General features: G+C 44.7%; 1 protein-coding gene across 1 annotated transcript in view; it reads left to right on the forward strand.

Moving 5' to 3' along the window:
- The window catches only part of KCTD16 (potassium channel tetramerization domain containing 16), a 449,673-nt gene extending 431,834 nt beyond the window's left edge, over nt 1–17,839 (forward strand). Inside the window, exon 3 of the mRNA XM_073651273.1 lies at nt 16,446–17,839. Coding sequence (XP_073507374.1) covers nt 16,446–16,897 — 452 coding nt within the window. The 3' untranslated portion in view covers nt 16,898–17,839. The remainder of the gene's footprint in view (nt 1–16,445) is intronic.
- The last annotated feature ends 4,494 nt before the right edge of the window (nt 17,840–22,333 follow it).

Consider the following 22,333-nt stretch of genomic DNA (forward strand, 5'->3'; position numbering starts at 1 on the left):
ACCGCTTCTTTGAGAAACTCTGTGTGTGACAGGGTGCATTTCACCACAGACACTTGGACGAGTAGGCATGGACAGGGGCGTTACATGTCGCTGACTGGGCACTGGGTAACTATGGTGACAGCAGGACAAGGGGCTGCAGTCCAAGTCTTGCCGTCCCCACGAGTTGTGCGTCAATCCTCTTTATGTCAAAGTTCCTCCACTGCTTCTGCCTCCTCAACCTCCTCTCGGTCTTCCACCTGCACCCAAAGCCTGTCTGGTCATGCCACAAGCTTTCTAACTGCGCAGAAGGGATCCTGCACACCTCCTTACTATGCTGGCAGTAGGGCTCAACGTCATCAGGCGGTTTTTACTTTGAAATGTCTGGGAAATGTGAGTCACACAGCTGAGGAGTTGTGGTCAGCTCTGGAGAACCAATTTCATGAATGGTTGTCTCCACTGGACCTGAAACCAGGGAAGGCCGTGTGCGACAATGCTGCAAACCTGGGTGCGGCCCTTCGCCGGGGCAATGTGACACACGTGCCTTGTATGGCTCACGTGTTGAACCTGGTTGTCCAGCAATTTTTAGCCCACTATCCCAGACTAGATGGCCTTCTGCAGAGGGCACGGTCGCTGTGTGCTCACTTCCGCCGTTCGCATCCCGCAGCACAGCGACTTACATCTCTACAGAAGTCGTTGGGCCTGCCACTTCACCGGCTAAAATGCGATGTGCCTACCCGGTGGAATTCAACTCTGCACATGTTGCAGCGACTGTGGCAGCACCGACAAGCCCTGGTGCAATACATTCTGACGTATAGCCTGGGCCAACGAGATTCAGAGGTGGGGCAAATCACGCTGGAGGAGTGGTCTCAGATCAGGGACCTATGCACCCTTCTGCACAGTTTTGAAATGGCGACGAAGATGTTTAGTGCTGACGATGCCATTATCAGCATGACTATTCCGGTGATTTACATGCTGGAGCACATGTTAAACAGAATTCGGAGTCAGGTGGTGGCACAAGAGGAGGTGGAGGAAGTAGAGGAGGAGGAGTTGTATGCGGAAGGGCTAACATCTGCAAGGTCCAGACGGTCGGCAGCACCAAGGCGGCAGGCATGTGAGGGTGGGGGAGATGGTTTTACCAGGGCGCATGGTAGCAGCCAAACTAGTGAGGAAGGTGCAGGAGCCCAGGAAGAAGTGGAGGACGAACTGATGGAAGACTCATCAGATGAGGGAGACCTTGATCACATTTCTGTTGTGCGAGGTTGGGGGGAGAGGACAGAGGAAGGAAGCATGATTGTTACCTCGCCACCAACACAACAGGGACTTGGTGCTCCTGGATGCGCAACACACATGAGTGCCTTCTTGCTGCACTACCTGCAACATGACCCTCGAATTGTGAGAATTAGAAATAATCCTGACTACTGGGTTGCCACACTGTTAGATCCCCGGTACAAAAGTAAATTTGCAGAAATTATTCCTGCCATAGAAAGGGATGCACGCATGCAGGAGTATCAGCAGAGACTGTTGCAGAATCTTACATGTGCTTTTCCACAAAATACCAGTGGTGCACGTAGTGAATCTCACAGTTCCAACTTGCCAACCGTGGGACCGTCAAGTGTTCAGCACTCAAACCGTAACAGAACCACAGTATCTGCTGGTAACATCAATTTTGCGGAATCATTTCACCACTTTTTTAGCCCATCCTTTGCAAGGCCACAGGAGACAAGAAGTCTGACACATAGTCAACGCCTAGAGACGATGGTACAGGAGTATCTCCAAGTAAACATTGAAGCCACGACTGTGTCACTGGACCCTTGCTCTTTTTGGGCTTCCAATCTGGATAAATGGCCGGAGCTAGCCACTTACGCCTTGGAGATCTTGTCATGCCCCGCAGCCAGCGTTCTGTCTGAACGTGTGTTCAGCGCTGCTGGTGGTGTGCTGACAGATAAGCGCACGCGGCTCTCCACTGATAATGTAGACAGACTCACGTTCATAAAGATGAACAAATCATGGATCCGAAACGACTTTTCTACCCCTGTGTCATCCTGGGGAGAGTAAAAGCTTGATGATTGGTTAAAATCACCCTACCAACCGTTTTAAGCTTTCAAATTACTAATCATGTTTATCTGTATCTTGACTGGAAAATAATTTGGGCTTTGTAGCAGTGTGCAGCACTGATCCTATTAGGCCATCTATAATAAGCTCCACCAGATTTAAAATTAAAAATAATTTTTAGCTGCATCTAGCCCGGAAAATAATTTTGGGGCTCCGAGATGCGCAAGACACATAAGTGCCTTCTTGCTGCACTACCTGCAGCATGACCCTCATATTGTCAGAATTCGAAGTAATCATGACTACTGGGTTGCCACACTCTTAGATCCCCCAAACTTTTCGATCAACCTTTTCATTTTAATAAAGACCAAAAAAATGGTCATTTTTGAAATTATAAGCATTAGCAGGTTGTTAGAAACTGAAATCAAACAGTTTTCAACTCAAAACTTTATTGTAGCTGATGTTACATTTTCACATAGGACCCCTTGTTCGAAAGGAGCTTCTGAACTCTCTCGTCCATTGAATTTGTCAGGTTTTGGATGGTTTCTGCTTCAATTGTTTTGCATGAGGACAGAATACCCTCCCAGAGCTGTTGCTTAGATGTGAACTGCCTCCCGCCATCATAGACACTCCTTTTAATGATGCTCCAAAGGTTCTGAATGGGGTAGAGGTCAGGGGAGCATGGGGGTCACACCATAAGTTTGTCCCCTTTTATGCCCATATCAGCCAGAGATGCAGATGTTTTATGTGCAGCATGAGATGGTGCATTATCATGCAGAAAAATGATCTTGCTGTGAAATACACGGTTCTTCTTCTTGAACCATGGCAGGAAGTGCTGTTTGAGAAAATCCACATACATTATGGAGTTCATCTTTAGCGCCTTCAGGGATCCTAAAGGGGCCGACAATCTCTCTCCCCATGATTCCAGCCCAAAACCTTACTCCACCTCCTCCTTGTTGGCGCTGTAGCCGTGTTTGCGTGGGGTGTCCATCAACCAGCCATCCTCCACTCCATCCATCTGGACCATCGAGCGCTGCACGGCACTCATCCGTGAACAAAACAGTTTTGAAATCAGTCTTCATGTAATGTTTGGCCCACTGGAGCCGTTTCTGCTTGTGTGAAGTGGATAGAGGAGGTCGACAGGATGGCGTATGCACAGCTGCAAACCTCTGAAGGACCCTGCATCTTGTTGTTCGGGGGACGTTGGAGGCACCAGCAGCTTCAAAAACTTGTCTGCTGCTATGACAAGGCTTTCTTGCCGCTGCTCTTTTAACCTGACGTAATTGCCTGTAGGAAAGAGTCCTCAATTTGCCCTTATCAGCACGCACACGTGTGTACTGTGAATCAGCTACATACTTCTTGATTGCCAAGACACTTCATCCTGATCATCGCACAATGTTGATTGTAGTCATGCCTTGACCTAAACACTCCACAATTTGTTGCTTCTCAGCAGCCGACACATCCTTTTTCTTTCCCATTTTGGCAGAAAATGTAGGCTGCTTAATAATGTGAGAGAGCCTTCTTAAGTAGTCTTGCCTTTCATTGGACACACCTGCCAAACTAATTAGCACAGGTGTCTGCAATTGCTTACATTGATATAAAGAGCCCTGACACACATCACCATCAATGAGTTTAACTGACAAACAAACAAATTCTTCCCTTATCACTCCTAAACACTTTTTGCATAATAATTTGGAACGCAGTGTACATGTGCTTTTCCACAAAACACCAGTGGTTCACGTAGTGAATCTTACAGTTCTAACTTGCCAACCGTGGTCTGTATGGAATTGTTCAATAAAGGGCCCAAAATTAAGATAACATAGATGGGAGAGGTCGCTATGAATAGGAATTCCTAAGTATTTGATACCCTGTGAGGGCTAGGCAAAGGGAAAGTTGGACTGGATGGAATCCTATATGGATTTGGGGAGGGAGACATCGAGGGCCTCAGACTTCGCTGGATTGATTTTAAAATTTTACCATGTAACAAAGTGATCTATTTCAGCCATAACAGCAGGGATGGATATTTGTGATTGAGTGATATATACTAGGACATCATCAGCAAATAGAGAGCACTTGTACTCGGTGCCTCCCACCTCAATCCACCTAATATTGGGGTTATGGCGAATTGATGAGAGCAGGTGCTCCGTCACTAGGATGTATAAGAGAGGGGACAGAGGACATCCCTGCCTTGTCCCATTGGTGATTGTGAAAGGTGATGAAAATGTTCTGACGCACCCCCTGGGCCTTGGGACACCCGGAGCCGGACCCTTTTTGGTGGATGCTGGTGGTTGTAGTCTTCGTGGCGGCGACCCGGTTCCGTGGCTCAGGGCGGTCAAACCAGTGGCGGAACTATTTATGTGGTTTTGATGTTTAAATGTCCGACTACGCCACCCGTGGATTGCGGTCAGAGTGAACCGCCGCTACAGGGCAGACCGCTGAGGCTGGTGTTGTGGGTGCAGCAGAGCGTAGCATAACTCCCCACGGGAGGAGTATAGCCTCAGGGCAGTGTATGCGGAGGATGGGGGTGATGGTGCAGGGCAGCAGCAGTAACGACACGGAGTCAGTGATGCAGTCCAGGGCCTTTACTCACAGTTCTTATTATCCAGACCACGTCTGCAGGTAACGGCTGCCCACGTCGTACTGTGCTCACCAGGTGAGGGGCTCAGACAACTCCCAGATAACTTTGGAGCACTTCACAGGACCCCCTTTGTGTGTCCTTTGTCTGGCCTTTCTTACCAACACTTCTGTCCGGCTGCCTCGGGCCTCCTCTTGGTAAACTTGGCGCCAGTTTCCCTGACCCTATGTGGTGCCTTCCTAGTGGGTGTAGCGAGGGGCTGCGCCACATAAAATGTCAGAGCCTCCGGTTTCTAGCTGAGGGTTGTTTCCTGCCTCCACTAGTTCGGGGACCGGTCTCCCCCTTTGGCCTGACCCCTCCACGTAGGTGGATTCGGGCGTGCGGTGGCGACTCGCCCGTCCGCAACCCTGGGATCCCTTCATTCCTCGTTCCTGGAGCCTTCTCCGCTCCTCTTCCTTCCTTCTCCCTCTTCCAGGCCTGGGCCTCTGTTACTAGGCCCGCCTCCGGAGCAGAGCTTATGCAGAGCCCCTGCTCCCTGCCACTTCTGCTCAGACTTCTCTGCACTGAACTAAGATGGTGCCCACCTTTTATACTCCCTTCTCAATGCACCCAGGAACTGCTTCCTCCCTGCTCCTGCACTACAGGGTTCCCCTTCCTCAGTGTTCCCTCCCCCCACTCCAGCCATGGACAGGGACTGTCGTGCCCATCTCAGGGGCATATTGGTCGCCCTGCCCCACGGCAATGTGGTGTAATGCATGCAGGTGTCGGGTCCTGATCCACACTCGATCCTTACCTGAGAGTGAGATATCACACCTCTGGGTGAGGTGCAATACGTCTGTAGCAACCGAGCCCTCAGGGTGCTACAGTTCCATTTATCTTCAGCCTAGGTGACGTATTGCGATACAGGGCCGTGATTTTGGCTATAAAAGGGTCCCCTAGACCCCTACCCCAAGCTTTTTAAGAGAATCATATATGGCGTGCCAGGAGACTCTATGGAATGCTTTCTCAGCATCCAACGAGAGTATCTAATTACAAATTTTTAACTGCATCTAGCCCAGGAAATACTTTGTGCCTAGTAGCAGTGTCTGCTAGTCAGCGGATTATCCCGGCTGTTAAGCAAGCTACGCCACCTGTAGTTTAGACACTTAATTTTTTCTAAGGAAATGCTTCGGGACCATGGGATACTTAGTGAAGAGCATCAGGAGGCACCCCAAGGCATAGGGGCTGGGACTGGCAGTAGGATGCCTTGCGGTGGACAGCCGAGCTCGATCCTTATAAAAGCTTTTTAACTGCAGCAGCTTTAGTGGACGCTACTGGAGCTGGAATTACCGCAGCTGCTGGCATGAGACTTGCCCTCCAATAGATCCTTGTAAATGGATTTAAAGTGTATTCATTCAAATTAGAGAGACAATTTAAATTAAAAAGCTTAGAGCTGCCTCCACCACAGGGGGGCTCGCTCGACCCACCAGCGGACAGGCACCAGTATTGGGAGAGGGGGGCTGGCCGTCAGGGTTCACCGCGGCTCTGGCACAAACCCGGCGACACGGAGGTGGCACGGGCAGGAGCGGACTGGCCGTGTCGGCTTCTCACTTTTTGGATTTTAGAAGGGCATGACATGCCTATATCTGTGTCTCCCCCTCCTTTTACTCCTCCACCTCTTTTATTTTCGCATGACTATATGTACTTGTCACTTTTCCATGTGTTAGTTATGTCTTCTGAGCAGTTTGTCAGCTTTTGGACACCTTTGAAGGTGTTTTCTATGTGTTTCTATGTGTTTTTGTTTGCCTGCCATTGGTTTTAACGGTGTTCGAAGGTGTTCGACGAACAGTTCGACGAACAGTTCGGCGAACACACGGGTGTTCGACGAACCGAACCGAACTCGAACACTACGGGGGTGGCTCAACACTACATATGACATCCCAGAGAAATGAAATCAGAAACATATAAAGGTACAGTAGATATCTCCTATACCTCTAGGTCTAGGAAAACCATATTGTGCTATACAAAAATGACCCATAAAACCATGAGAATGAGTCTTAAAAACATATTCAAGTAGGGTGCTGAAAAAATATACTTATAGCAGACGACCTACTGCTGAGACACCAGCTGTATTTTATGTCTGCCAGAACTTAGCAGCTACACCACAAGGAAAATTGTTCACTGAAGTATACTCATTGACATCTGACATTGACGTGCGAGATCCTCCAGAAAGAGAGTCTCTTAGTACATGCACTCTCTACTTTAAAGAAGCACTTCCATTAAAATTTTTATCCTCTTAATATACTGCAGTCATAAATTTCCTAAAGGAGAAAAAATGTGGCGCTATCAAAGCGTAGTAAGATTTGATCAATTGAAAAGGTGAGTATCTATAGGAAATTGCTCACCTGATTCAGTTGTGCAAGCAGAGGCACAACTTCTGCTTGAAGTATGGATGAATTTGCAAAAGACTGCCGCAGACCTGGTGAGGTGGGATTGAACCCTGAGACAGGAGTATCCCACAGTGTGGATGCCAGAAAGGAGAATTAGGGAATGGCTCTGTCTTTGCCACCAAGTGAGATCAAGGTGCCAGAACATCAGGTTGCTTGTAGGTAAACATTTTTATTCACACTGATATAAAACAAATAAAAAATATACAACGCGTTTTGACTGTTTGCAGCCTTCTTCAGGTGCTGCAAACAGCCAAAACGCGTTGTGTATATAGTTTTTGTTTTTTAGCAGTGTGAAAAAAAATCTGCAACCCTAAGTTCCTGCATCTTGATCTCAAATCTAGTAAATTGCAGTCACATTATATAACACTGTGTGCTTACAATTGCTCACTTTGCAAGTTCTGTATAGAAACAGGAAGTTTCTTTTCCCTGCATGAGTCATTGCTGCAAAAGTCCCTGACAGGGGGAGGAACAGAACTGCTGGGTCAAGAGTTGAAGAGGGAGATGACTCATGCAGGGAAAAAGAGACTTCCTGTTTGTTCATAAAGCAGAGAAAAGAGAAGAATTAACTGGGTAGAAAGGCAAAATGAGCAATTGTAAGTAGACAGTGCTATATAATATGATTGCAATATATTAAGAGGATAAAAACATTGATGAGAGTGCTTCTTTAACTTGTTACATCTTTTTTTTGTGTGGTATCTTGTGAATGTCTAAAGGCATTTTGCCTAATAGGCATATAGAATGTGTGAGATAGAACAGTCTGTTTATTTGGTAGGATAAGGGTATATTGGGGTGACTTCTTCTTGGGGTTGGCTTCTGGCTGGTAATAGACAGCAATCATTCATAGCCTATTTTGATCACCTTTTATGGTCAATGTGGAGTTTCTTAAATAAAGAAATTTAGTAATAGTCATGTACCCTTTTATTTTTGGTTACTGGTTTCATATTCATGGTATGGTGTGTGATACTTTATTAAATTTACATGTTATCATATATGCTGACAGCTTTCATGCCTTATACTGGGTTGTTTTTATCTCTCTTTATACTGTTGTATTCCATTTAATTCCCCTTAATGTAGCTTGTGATTTAATGCTGATTGTTATATGGTAGAGGTTAGGCATTTCTTCGCCAAATAACTGTCACCTTTGTTCAGCGCTGTGCCCGATGCAGAGTTCCTTTTTCATTTTCTCTATAATGTAATATTAATAAAAATTGTATCATTTTACTTTTATTTTTGCAGTTTCACTTTGTAGGTAAGCATTGTTCATTGTAATGAGTAAATCTTGTAGCCTATAAAGATGGCATAGGATACACGATACATTGAGACTAGTGTTGCGCGAACGTGCTCGGATAAGAGGTTATCTGAGCATGCTAGAGTCCTAACCGAGTATCTTCGGCGTGCTCAGAAAATATGTTCGCGTCTCCATAGCTGCATGATGTCATACAGCCGTGAGACATGCAGGGATTGTCTGACAAACAGGCAATCCCTGCATGTGTTGCAGCTGTTTAACATCTGCGAGACATGCAGCCGTGGCGACGCAAACATATTTTCTGAGCACACCGAAGATACTCGGTTAGGACTCAAGCGTGCTCGGATAACCCCTTATTAGAGCACGTTCGAGCAACACTAATTGAGACATGTATGGAAAAATTACTTTTTTTACAAATCAGAATTGGATATTTGCTTCTTTGTGTTGTTTATTGGCCAGAAGACATGAGAAAATTTACAAATTTTTCACCAGTGCTGGTCAGGTAATAAAACATGGTTGAATTGATTTTTTTTATGGGCAACCGTTCCATTCCACTTCTGCTTTCTCTGTAGAAGTTTGAAGCCCATTGTGTCTTAACTTTCCAAAGTTCACTTCAAAATAATGGCCTGAATCTATTTGTTGTGGACAATTGTATGTGGCTTCTTCTGCACGAGTGTTCAGAAATGTCAACCTGAAGAAAAAAGTCTATTTTAATCAGAATTGTCACTTGTATTTGCCTCACTCCTACGAAACATGTGACAGTGCAATACATTGTATAAAACAATCCTGAACATTTTCTCATACCAGCGGTAACCTGCGCGACCTACTGTACATTGCTCTTAACCGAACAAAAGAGCCTGTGCACTTTTATTGTTGTAAATGGATCTTTGCTGTAACATTATTTTCAGTTTAAAAACTTGAAGGCTTGACACACTGATATTGATGTATTTCTTATGCAGCAAATTGCAAGATTCAGCAAATCAATCTCAGATTTTCATTTTTTTTCCCGTGCATTATATTTACAGGAAAAATTTCTTTTTTTTTTCACTATCACATTTTTGTTGCTTAGAAGAAAACTTACTTTTTCTTTTCCTTATCTGTTATAAGTTAAAGGCAATTTACTCTTCCTTGCTTATTGCTTTGTGTGCTTTTGGTGTTCAGAATTCTCCCTAATGGACTCATCAGGCTGGCAAGATGCTGCCTTTATAATGATGATGCTGAGGGATTCACAATTTCATGCAGCTCAGGTTCTTAAGATAGTAAAAGTTACTTAGGAGAAATTTGCTACCACCTGGAGACTTAATCATGAAGCTTTTCCTAGTACGTTCTCACACCTCTCTGATGTGTCAAAAGCATTGACAGTGTCTACACATTTTTTTCAATTCTTCCATATAACCTTCCATTTTTTACAGCTCTTTAACTCAGTAGTCAATTTGGCTTTAAATGCCCACTATGTAATGTATACAATGGGGGCAATTTATGAAGGCTGGCATTTTCTATGCCATTCTTAATAAAAAGTCCTCTCATGAAAGAGGATCCAAATTTTTTAACGGGTGCATCTTCACCCGCCTGCCACAAACTGAAGAAAAATTTCCCCTGTAATTTACACCAATTTCTAGCGTGAATAATAGCAGATTTGAGAATTTGCATTTGGCTTTGCCCCCTCTTGTGAGGCCATGCCTACTTTTTAAAAAGGTGAACAGGAAAGCACATTTTTGGGGCCAAACATTTCTTGCCTAATATTTTGCAACTGTTAGTCACCGATTTCCTAGTGTGAAACCATTTATGAATTTCCTCCAATGAGTAATTGTAGTTGTAAGGGGAAATTCCTTTTGTAATTTTTCATTGGAGGGTTGTTTAGATAACATGTCAGAAGAATGTGAATAACTATGCTAGATCTGGATATTTTTATCCAGCATTTGCTAAAAGATAGGCCAGCACTTACCAAATTTGATGCAGTGAAAAAAAAATAACACACCATTGGTAATGCTGAGCAAACTCGATGTGACCTCCCATGAGGTCCAGAAAACAGCAAAGAATTCCAAAAGATCCAAAGCACCAGAGATAACTTGTATGAAAAAATGTAGCTTTTGTTCAATCCTTAAAACCACGTAGCAAAAATAGAAAAACGTGGTAGACAAGGCAATGCTTCAGCCATATTTGGCCTTTTTCGAGGACTTGCCAAACTGTAAAAACGGCACTTGCCAAACTGCAGTGATGAACAGAGTGCTGGAGAAATCCAATTACATAGTAGGTGATGCCCGTTTTTTGAGGCTACATGCTTCGATGGATGTGTCGAGGAAAAACAAAGCGTCTGGCCAAGCCAAAAGGGCTATTACACACATCGTTTACTCCCACAGCCTCTTCATCGATGTTTTATAGTTTGGTGAATGCTTCTCTGTTTCAATAAATACTGGATTAATATCAGATGCTGAAGCTTCAAGTACACAGCAGGTTACCATCGTTGCGGATAAGTGGGTGGTATAAGTGAGCAAGTCTATGGAATATAGAAAACCTATTTAGTGCCAAGAGATCAAATATTTGTAGTTTTGCTGTTTGGATGCCTGTTACTGGCATTGTCACTCAGCAGATAGCAGAGGTGGAAAGTGTATACTGATATTTCCTCTTGCTATTCCATCCTTTGAACATAAAAAAACAGTAAATTATTAAAGAAAAAACTGTGAAAGGCAGTATAAATTGATTGTGTGCTTAGAAAGGCTTGAAAAATCTGTGCATCCTTTGAGTTTTATTACTTTGTAGAAGATAATTATCCATGTAATATATTTGTTTTAGCATTAAGTCAACTTTGTATGTTTCTCATAAACAGGTTCCATTTAACACTTGCCTTTATTGTTATCATTGATTTTAGCAGATACTGAAAAATCCATGGAGCTTTGATTGGTTATGTGTCATTGTAAAAAAATATTTTTCAGACATTGCGCAACAAAATCATCCTTAAAGGGGTGGTCCGAAGGCAAAGTATTTTCCCTTTTTAGTTAGTTTCATAATCTAAGCAATTTTTCTAATATACTTGCATTAAAAATTCCCTACTATTCCCTAACTACACTATATAACTACTTTTGTATTTTTCTTTTCTCTACTTCAAGTCTGATGAAGATTCATTTGAGCATCCCCAGTGCATGCTGGGATACTCAAACAAAGCATCATCAGGGGGCAGAGTCTGTGGTCACTGTCACACCCTCTGACCCCTCCATGAAACAAAGCATCATCAGTGACACTTGTTTCAGGGACGGTGCTGTCCCTGCTGTGTCCCTAAGTGTCACGCGCGTCAAATCAGGGATGTTCGTGGGTGGAGACGATTTTTTGGCGCGACCAAGCCGGAACCCCGAACACGAATTTGAAATGCCGAACAAATTCGCTCAACATTACTGATGATGCTTAGTTTCATGGAGGGGGCAGAGGGTGTGACAGTGACCGCAACCTCTTCCCCCTGATGAAGTTTTGTTAGAGTATCCCAGCATGCACTGGGGATATTCAATTGAATCATCATCAAACCAGAAGTAGAGAAATAAAATACAAAAGAAGTTAGATAGTGTAGTTAGGGAACGGTCGGGAATTTTTAAAGCAAGTATATTAGAAAATAGCTTATATTATGGGACTAAATAGATAGGGAAAAATACTTTCCCTTCGGACCACCCCTTTAATGTTGATGCAAATACGCTCCATTCATGGTTTATATCTAAAAAGTCTTGGTATCTTCCTATTGAATCAGCTATGGCATCCTCTAGAATGGGCTTAGAGCTTTTGGACCTTGATACTTATGTAAAATCCCTATATGTCACTGCTCCATACCCTTTGCAGCTTTTCCTACCACATGTGTCTGTTTATTGAAATCTTCCACTGGTTTTCTCCTGAACACCGCTTGAACCTATGACGGTCTACCACAAAGGCCAAGTCCCAGTCTGGGGGCTTCTTGAAAGTGGAAACTAGTGAAAATGTGGCCAGCATTACAAGGTATTGTAAGGTTAAAGCATATCATAAAAAGTATAGAGCTTTGTTTTAAAAGATCCTATAGGCATTATCTGCAAAGAATAGACTAATAGTAGGAAAGGTCATTAAATTAAGTTTTAGTTTCAATGCACTTTTTTAAGGGATTTTCAGATTCGGACAACCCATTACCTCAACTTCCATTTTGTTTAACTGCTTTACTCACCTCTCAGGGTTAAGTGGCTAGTCTCTGCCACTGCTCTTAGTGTCTCTTATTTTCTGTAGTGTTGACAGCTATGAGCGGCATGTGCTGTCAACTTGGGCACAGCCGCTGAGCTCAGTTACTGACAAGGCATCAGCGCTGCAGGCAATAACAGACAAACTCCCAGCAATGGACCTAGGGAGGGTGAGTAAAGCACAGTTTGTTTTCTTAAAGAAAACCAGTTAGGGGATATGGGTTTTCCAAAAACCCTGTTTAGGAAATGAATACTACTTTTGTGAGCAGCATCTTACCATGTAAATATAAACCACCCACATTTTATGTCCATCTATTGTGCAACATAAAAAAAATGCTCAATGGTAACTTATATCCTTTTTTCATAAAATCAACAAAAGCCCAATGTCACTCGTGGTTCTTGAATCCCAGAGGCTCTAATGTAAGCTGTATCATTTCATCTGAGCTTTTGGAGCCAGGGCGATCCTTTTCCTCCTTGAATTTCATTTACTTGTATGAAGAGGCCGGCTACCTGCCACAGTTCTTAAAGAAGTTGTCCACTACATTTTCATTGATGCCCTATCTGTAGGATAGGGCATCAATGTTTGATTGGCTGGGGTCCCGCACCCGGCACCCCCGCCAATCAGCTGTTATCGGTGCCGGAAGTACTTACTTGCAGTGCTTGGCCGTCCATCTGTAGTGGCTGACGCGGGGTACTTCACATCCGTCTCCAATTGAACTGAATAGATAGAATAGGGCATCAATGAAAAAGTAGTGGACAACTTCTTTAAGCTAAGCCAATCCCCTTCTCTTCATGGCTGCCTCCACATAAGCTGTAATGGAAAAGGACTTGTAATGGAGAAACTAATGCACTAATCCAAGACAACCAGCACATTAATATACAATATGTCACCAACACACATGGAGGAGGTGGAAGCTCCCGGCCACCTGAGACTATGACATTGTCAGTTTACAGAGGAACCTCTAAACTTCCAGGATTATGTCACTCGGGTAAAATCGGGCCAATTGCAAACCTATGAATGTTTTTTTTTCTTTGCATCATTCAAGCATTTTAATGTGTGCATATATATTTACAGAATTCATTTTGGATGTCTATGTTACATTTATTTTTACAAATATATGGTGAGTAAATGAGGCATAAACAAAGTAAAAGAACTTGAAAAGGGCAAGCATCTCAGAATCTAGCCCGTACAAGCAGAAATCAATACCCTTCATGTATAAGTTTCTTGCAAATTCACACGTCCAGTTTTACACAGTGTCACTCAATAGTTTTTCCTAAGGCAAGAATTAAATAACTTTCAATTTAGCCTGTATTGATTTTTGGCTCTGTATATAGAACAAGTCTAAGACAGGGTCTATAAATGTTCCTCGCCTGAGTATTTGCAGACTGGTAGACTCCCACCTCTATAATGTGACATTTCATCACAATCCTTGCTTCTCCAGATTGCTCTCATATGAAGTTGTACTCAAATAATAGGAACTGTCACTGAGTTATAAGGTTTATGTTCAAGTATGGATTGACGCTATTACTGTGCAACGTAATGTGTAGACTTCACTGGTTAGAAATCAAACCATGTGATCTCTAGTTTCTGTGCAGATCTGTTATATGTACATTGTTTTATATCTTCTCTATAGTTAACCCCTTAAAAACGAGGTGATTTTACATTTTTGCGCTTTGGTTTTTTCCTCCCCTTATTCCAAGAGCTATAACTTTTTTTTTATTTTTCCATAGACATAGTTGTGCGAGGGCTTGTTTTTCGTGGGACTAGTTGTGCTTTTGAATGACACCATCCATTTCATCATATGATGTACTGGAAAGGGAGAAAACAATTCCAAGTGTGGCGAAATAGCAAAAAAATGGCCGTCTGTGAACCCAAAGGCGCCACGTGATCACCTCACGCTAGCGCCGACGGGTGCATAAAACAGTGCGCCCCCACTGCTGGTGTGCTGTTAATGCTGCTGTCACAGATTTATAGTGGCATTTATCAGGTTCGAGGCAGATGATGGCTGATTCTCCCAACCATCATCTGCCTGCAAAGATGCGGGCTCGACTTGCAAGCAGCTGGAAACCCAGCAATCAGTAGTCGTGTGAATGCCTCTTTACAAAAAAAACTGAATCATTTAGCCATGCCACGATAATTCATCTTTTTTCTTTTCTAGCAAAGGTGCAAGTATTTCATCAATTGAATAGGCGCACCACTGAAATATGCACTAGGAAAATGGTGTGTGCTGCATTTATAACTCTGCTGCATTGTATTCCAAAAATGTATGTATAAATTGTATAGGATATGACTTTCTTAGATAATTTTTTAGCACATCAGAAAAAAACTTATATTTTTCTATTAGTTATTTTAAGTAGAGGGTCTCTTAGGGTTGTTTGAGATAGTAAAAAAGCTCTTGTCCATAGATTGTGTCTAGTATTGCATCCCAGACTCATTAAAGTGAATAGCGCTAAGTTGCTATAGTAGAAATACTGTAGCCATGGACAAGTGTGGGTTTGTTTTTTTTGGGAAAAAAGCCTTGCCATATTTGTAATCTCATCCCCTTTAATTTGCATCACTATCATTGACAATGATAACAAGTAACCATGGTATGTAGAGCAAACAGCAGATATAAAAGGCAAACTTTTACTATATAGGACATCAGAATGAATGAATGATATTGCATAACAATCTGCATAACAATCCTCACATTTATGAATGAAGAAAAGTATATAGAACAGAACAAAATGTTTCACTGTGTGCATTTTTGTCATCAAGACTGCAAAAGAAACTATTTCATCCCTGCTGATGTAGTATTGGCGGGATAGAACACTTGTTTGGCTAAACAGGTTAATCTTTTATATATGATTCTGCCGGCAGTTGTGTGTTGGCCACTGAAGCCACGTAAAAACAGATTTAATTGATGGCTTGGCTGTGAGATTGGACGTCACACAATAGTGAAACTGGATTGCAATGAATTATGGCCCACCAGGGCACCATAATGAATGAATAGATGTCAGGTTTATAGTTTTAGAGTAAATGTGTTATACTTTTTGAGAAAGTTTAATCAGTAGTTGAATTATTCACTGAAAATGCAGAGTATTTGACCACTGATTTAATCCCTGAGTTTGTAAAATCAGACTGTGGATTCTTTAATAAAATGCATTTTGCTCATTTGGTTTCAAAACTGGTTGTTTTCTTATGAAAACATTCAACTGTAATGAACACATACAAATTGCATATATAAAAGGAAAATGGATTTCCTCACCACTAGGAGTGATGGCATATCGCTAGGATTGGAATAGGAAAAGACTTACCTTTATACAAAGACTGTATAAAAACCCTGCAGATAGGGTCGGGCCTGCTGACTCGTAAAGACATATTTCCTCTTCAGACATTTCTGGTGTGTCCTGTATATGCCAAGAATGTCTGACAGGTACTGGTCCTACCTCTGGGATGTTTAACTGCATTGAGAATTGGCAGTACTGATATCAGGGAACATGATTTTGAGACATTTACTACTATAATATGTGTCTATAAAAACAAGTATAATAGATATTACAGGTTCTCCTCCATTAAACGTTGAAGCCTTCCTTACAGTATGTACAGCTCTTGTTTTCAAAATGGCAGTCGATTGAGGGTCATGTGACCAGAGCTGTTCATCAGCCTTCACCAATTAAAAAACACCTCACTGTTTTTCAATTGGATAAAGCTGATAAACAGATCTGGTCACATGTTCCTCCTTCAGAAGCCATTTTGAGAACAGTAGAGCAGTACAGTTTGAGAGGAAGTCTTCAATAACTGATGGAGGAGAATGTCTAATACTTAATACAGTAGAAAAATAAGTGCCAGAAAAACATGTCCGTAACACATTTGCTAATATAAAGATTTAGTGGTAAACCCCATTACTGTTAAGCTCAAATGTTAAGTGTTATCTTCTGTAATGAGTGCATTGATGAATATTCCTAGATATTAATATATTTATATTATTCTCTGTTTTAAGGAGGCCCTTCGAGATGGCCATCAACTCATTGTGACTGCTGCTGTAAAAACACAAAAGGAGACAAGGAGGGTGAAAGTGGAACATCTTGCAATGAACTCTCTACATCAAGCTGTGACAGCCAATCAGAAGCTAGCTCTCCTCAAGAGACAGTCATCTGTGGTCCGGTGACCCGCCAGCCCAACATACAGACGTTAGATCGACCACCTAAGAAGGGACCAGTGCAGATTCTACAGCAGTCTGAAATCCGACGGAAAAGTGACCTTTTACGAACTTTAACCACTGGGTCTAGAGAATCTAACACTAGTAAAAAAAAAGTTGTGAAAGAAAAGCTTTCTATTGAAGAAGAGTTAGAAAAGTGTATTCAAGATTTTATGAAGATAAAAATACCAGAAAGATTTCCTGAGAGGAAATATTCCTGGCAATCAGATCTGCTACGAAAGTATCATCTATAGAGAGGAAAGGGGGTGGGTTATTATAAATCACAAATCTATGGTACATGAGACCTATTGTTCATTTGATAGATTGCCATGTCCACTAAAACTACTGCCTATACACATAAATCACCGAAACCCCACTGCTGCTGACTGGACCTGTTGCCGTCCGCTATCCTCTACTAGTCTACTAGATCCAACCAGCAACACTGGCGTTATCATTACTAGTTACAGGGTATTATTTTTCTTTTCTCCGTGGAAGCACAATGTATTTTAATGATACAGTAGATAAAATGGTTTCTTCAAACACTAACAGCACAAGCATAGGATTGGTGAAAATGTCCCTGGAATTTTTATTTTGTAATTATTTGTTCTTTTTTTTCCTTGTTGTTGATTTTTTTTTCTAAGAAATTCTCTGTTTTTATTTAACTTTTCCTTTAAAAAAAAGTTAATGGAAGAGTGTCACTTAAAAAATGCATGTTTCCTTACTGGAGAATGGAGGTGGATGGGTGAAATAGAAAAGAAATATATCATGATGGTTTACATTTAGTGAATATATTACTGCATAAATTCTTGGTCTTGTTATATCCTTGTTACTCTGCACTTTCTTTCAAGTTGAACGGCTGCTTTTTGTGGTCATATAATCTGTGGCTGCTTCATTATCTCTATTTTTGTAGGATTCTGAGATGTGTGGATGGTGTTTTATCACTGAGAAATAAAAGTCCTTTCCCTTATTTTAGTCTACAAACATCCGTCATCTATGTGGACTCCAAGTAGGGAAACATTCCTGTTCAAATGGACACTTGGCCTTGTCAGCAAATAATTACTGACCAATGTTTGCAAAAATACAGGGCTTTTGTGGTGAAAAAATAATGTGTAAAAATCATAGATGTACAAGTGCATAATAAAGTCTTAAGTGCTCATTCACACAATAACTCTTGGTTTTTGCCCCGTTTAAGACAAAGTTTGGTTGGAACGATTCTAGCTGCAGAAAGGACCATTAGAAAATATTGGGCAAGTTGTCAAAGTGATGGGGTTTTACAATGCCTTTTACCACTTACCATACATATGCCGCATCTTTTTAAAATGATTAAGGTTTTTATCGTTATATGTATTGTTCACCTTTTATGTCTCATTTGTATGCAAATCATTGAATATATATGAGCACCGATATCTCTGTTTTAAAGATGCACTCTTTTACTGCTTTTGATGAGTGCTTAATTAATTAATTATTTGGAAATAATATATTATTCGTTTTTAATCTAAATGTATTTTTTTTCTTATATATTTTGTACCTTGTGCAATGCAAAGCTTGAGGTTTCTTGCTACAGCAGTCACAATATGCTGACAACTTCAGCTTCATGCAGCTCACTATAGACTGGGGAAAAATAATGCACCCTAACATCCGTATCCCGCTGTCCAATATATTCCAAAGTGCCCATTATAAAACTTTACTTTTATGTATTAAAGCATATTAAATTGGCTAATTGAAAACTAAAAACCCAAGTTCAAAACCCTATGACCATTAATCGCATTATCATTATTATCTGCTAATATACAGTAATGGTGTAGAGGTTTTTTTTTACGCACAACTTAAAGGCATGTTTTGCTTATTAGGAAGAGATGTTTATAACTTTGGATCCTGACTAATTCCAGATTGGAGCCAGCAAGACATACTGTATGTTCAAGCTTAACAGGTTCAATGGATTTTGTCCAGTCGTTTCCTTTATATACAATTGACTCGCCCCCTGGGCCATGTTGTGCAGCGTTGTGCATGCGGGGGAATACCCGGAGCCGGATCTGTTGGGGATAGTAGTCCTCGTGGCAGTGACCCGGTCCGCGCCCAGGGTGGTCAAACTAAGTGGCGTTATTGGTATGATGGTATTAGTGTCCGACTACGCCACCCGTTGAATGCGGCTATGAAGCCGCCGCTGCAGGGCAGTCCGCTGAGGCCGATGGTACGGATGTGCAGCGTGGATGGTATAACCCCCAACGGGAGGGGTATAGCCTCAGGGCAGCTGATGAAGCAGGAATAGAAGATAGTGGTAGTGGTGGTGTGACAAGGAAGCTCAGAGACGTGCAATTGCAGTTTTCACAGCTTTACTCACAGTTCAGTTCTTTATCAGGTCCCTTGTGTACAGCTAGGACCACCCGAGCCATGCTGCGTCCACCAGGTGCGGGACTCGGCCAACTCCCAGGCAGTTCCAGAGCGTGGTCCTGAGCTCCCCTCTCTTCCTTTCTACTGGCCGTCCCCACCAGGGATCCACCTTTGTCCGGCTCCCTCGGGCCTTCTGGTGGTGAAACCTTTCCTTGCTTCCCTGACCCTATACGTGGTTTGCCTTCCTGGTGGATATGGCGAGGGGTCGCGCCAAAACTTGTCCACGACCTCCGGTTCCTGGCTAAGGATAATTGGCCTCCACCAGTTTGGGATCCGGTACCCTGTTCTGCCAACCCTTCACCCGTTAGCTCGTGGGATCTCAGGGTTCCCTCTTCTCTTGCGTCTCTGGGCCTCTCCTGGCGTTTCTGTTCTTTCTCCTTCCTCTGTCTCTCTGCTTCAGGCCTCCACTCCAGGCCTGACTCTGGAGCTGGGCCCAGACTGAGCCACAGCTCCCTGTCAGCCCTCTCTGGCTGAGCTCCTCTCTAAACTGACCCGGACTGGACCCTGATCTAAGATGGTGCCCCCCTTATATACTCCCTTCTGACACCCGAGCCCAGGTGACTAGCACCCAATGGGCTCCTACCTATGCCCAGAGTCCCTCCCCTCTCTGCTCCTACACCACTGGGATGTTCCTCCCCCCCCCCCACTCCAGCCAGGGACAGAAGCTGTCGTACCTGCACATCTATCTGGTGGGAGTACCGTTGGTCTGTCCCCCGGAAATGGGGCGAGTGTAGTGTATGCAGCCTACTGAGCTCTGTTCCACGCTCCATCCTTACCCGGGAGTGGAATACCACACCTCTGGTTCGAGGTGCAGTACCCCTGTAGCAGCCGAGTCCTCGGGGTGCTACATTCCCCTCTGGTAAATCACAGCACGTCCTCGGGCTGGAATAGAGCAAAACAATTAGACATACAAAAAATTTTAAAGTGCACTCACATATAAGACGTTAACCAACAACTCATCCCTTTATGGGAGGTACTCTTTTCTTCTTTCTCTTAACGTTACAGGTATAAAACATTACGGAAACATTATCAGACTTTCTTCACATACTTATAAAATACCATTAACTCTTTTAGCATCATATAAAACTTTGTCATATAAAACATTCTTGACCAACACGTTCTTGATCTCTGGCCACCGTGCAACTTGTGACCAGGTAAAGTGCAACAGTCTCTAGTTCTAAAGTAGAAACGCAGTTTTTCTATAAAACCAGTAGGGGGCGCCTTAGGAAGCGCAACTATTTACAGGGTGGCCGCTCTCAGTCCTTGGCCAGTGGGGATAGGGGAATGGCTGCTCACAGTCCTCAGCCTGGTAAGGGATTAAGGGCACACTGGTAACAGTTCACACAAACACCAATTTTACGACAGTTCTTGTACCCCGACGGGTAACTATATACAGTCCTTCTTTACCACTCTCTAATAATGGTGTCCTCTTCATGCTCCTTCCTGAGGGTAGTCTTCAGACCCGTCCGGGTCCTCTTGGCTTTCCTCATACTGTATCTCCTCCTCAGTCAGCCGGTGTACGTGAAGGGCGTACGGTCCTTTGGCACACTGATGCCGGGTGAAGGTGACCTCATCACCCGGGTAAAGGTCACGGGGTGAAGGTGACCTCATCACCCGGGTAAAGGTCACATCCGCGGTGTCCCTCCGGCAGGTGGCTCTCGACATCCCTGCGGGTGACAAAGACGTCGCCGGGGGTTCGGTGATCCCGGATAAAGCCCCAGCCATGCTCCAACTGGAACTTTATTACGGTCCCGTTGGCGCGGGGACTGTGGGCCGCACGGGGGTTTCGTCGGGCCCGGCGTTTCTGCTCCGCGCTTTGGACCTGCAGCTGTTCCTCGCGGATCCGCCTCTCTCGCCGTTCTCTCCCAAAGACCTCTAGCTGTTTGCGGCAGCACTCCTCCCGCCGGGCTGCGGCCGCCCGGGTCTCCTTGGTGAATCCCATGAGGTCCTCACCGGTGGGATCCCATGCGAATTGGGCGTCTTCCAACGGGAGCGGGACAATTTTGGCGGGTGCCGGTGCCGGGATCAGAGGCTCACACAGGGGCCGTTCCCTCCGGAGTCGGGGGTTGATGTACTCCGGTGGCCACACGAAGGGCAGCCCGTCCGGGCTAGTATGCTGCGCAAAGAGATCTTCGCCAAGGGGCAGCACTGTGGAGGTCGAGGGCGCTGTGGGAGCAGCGGCGCCCGGAGGTACCCGGCCTTGCGTCCAGGCCGGAGGCATCCTCTTTGGGTCCAGGTATGGCACCTTTGGGGAGGAGGGCGCTGCGGGGGCAGCGGCGCCCGGATGCACCAGGCCTTGCGACCAGGCCGGCGGCACAGTGGAGGTAGAGGGCGCTGTGGAGACCGCGGCGCCCGGGGGTACTCGGCCTTGCGACCAGACCGGTGGCACTTCCTGTTTTGCCGCGCTCAGGGTCAAGGGGCATGGCGTAATAGAGGGCGTGACCGCGGCTCCTGCCGCTTGAGGCCTAGTTGGGAGCGGTGGCGGTGCGGCAACGGGCGCGGTGAGTGGGACTTCGGGCTCTGCGACGGGGAGCTGGGGCAGGCTTACGGCTACTGGGCACGGGGTGATGACGTCCCCATTACCTGCTTCCTTCCTTGCAGCTCCCTCCGCGGCGTCGTCTTCGGCCTTCGTCCCTCCTGCACCATCCTCAGGGGCAGACATGCCCCACGTTGCGGGTGGCGTCCTCTGCTGGCGGGTTCCAGCCTGCTGGGCCATCTCCCTTCTCCATTCGGCCAGTGCTTCTTGCTGTACTCGGGCCATCTTCCGGGCCAAGGCCTCCAGCGCGGTCTGTGCACGCTCCCGATCTCTGGGGAGTTGTGCCAGGATCTCCACCAGGCCTTCTGGGGTGGCGGCCTGCAGCAGGCCCCGGACCACGGGGTCGGTACCACTTGTCTCTTCTTCCATCCCCGGGTGCGATCTGTCCAGACTTCTCCAGGCTGCACCCATCTTCTCCGTTTTGTTCTCTATCCGCCCCCCTTGGGAGTGGTCCCGGGGCAACTTAGTGACAGTCAGTTTCAGGGGCAGACCCCCCACTTTGATGGACATTTCCATGGTGGTAGTCTCGGCTGGTGGGGGCGGTCTCCGCTTTTGGCGCCCTTCTGGGACCGCGCCCACGATGGGAGGTGGACTCTTGCCACCCTCTGGCACGCCCTTAATGGCGTCCGCTCTGCCAGGGCGGGAAATCGTCTCAGATGGCGGGAATCGTCTCCCGATGGTGGGAAACTTAGCAGATGGCGGGCAAAGACTGCAGATGGCGGGCAAACGGCGGGAAACGACCCCAGATGGCGTCCGATGGCGG

The sequence above is a fragment of the Phyllobates terribilis genome, unplaced genomic scaffold (genome assembly GCF_046119375.1).
Source record: "Phyllobates terribilis strain yellow unplaced genomic scaffold, ASM4611937v1 Scaffold_11__3_contigs__length_659146591, whole genome shotgun sequence".
NCBI lineage: Eukaryota > Metazoa > Chordata > Amphibia > Anura > Dendrobatidae > Phyllobates > Phyllobates terribilis.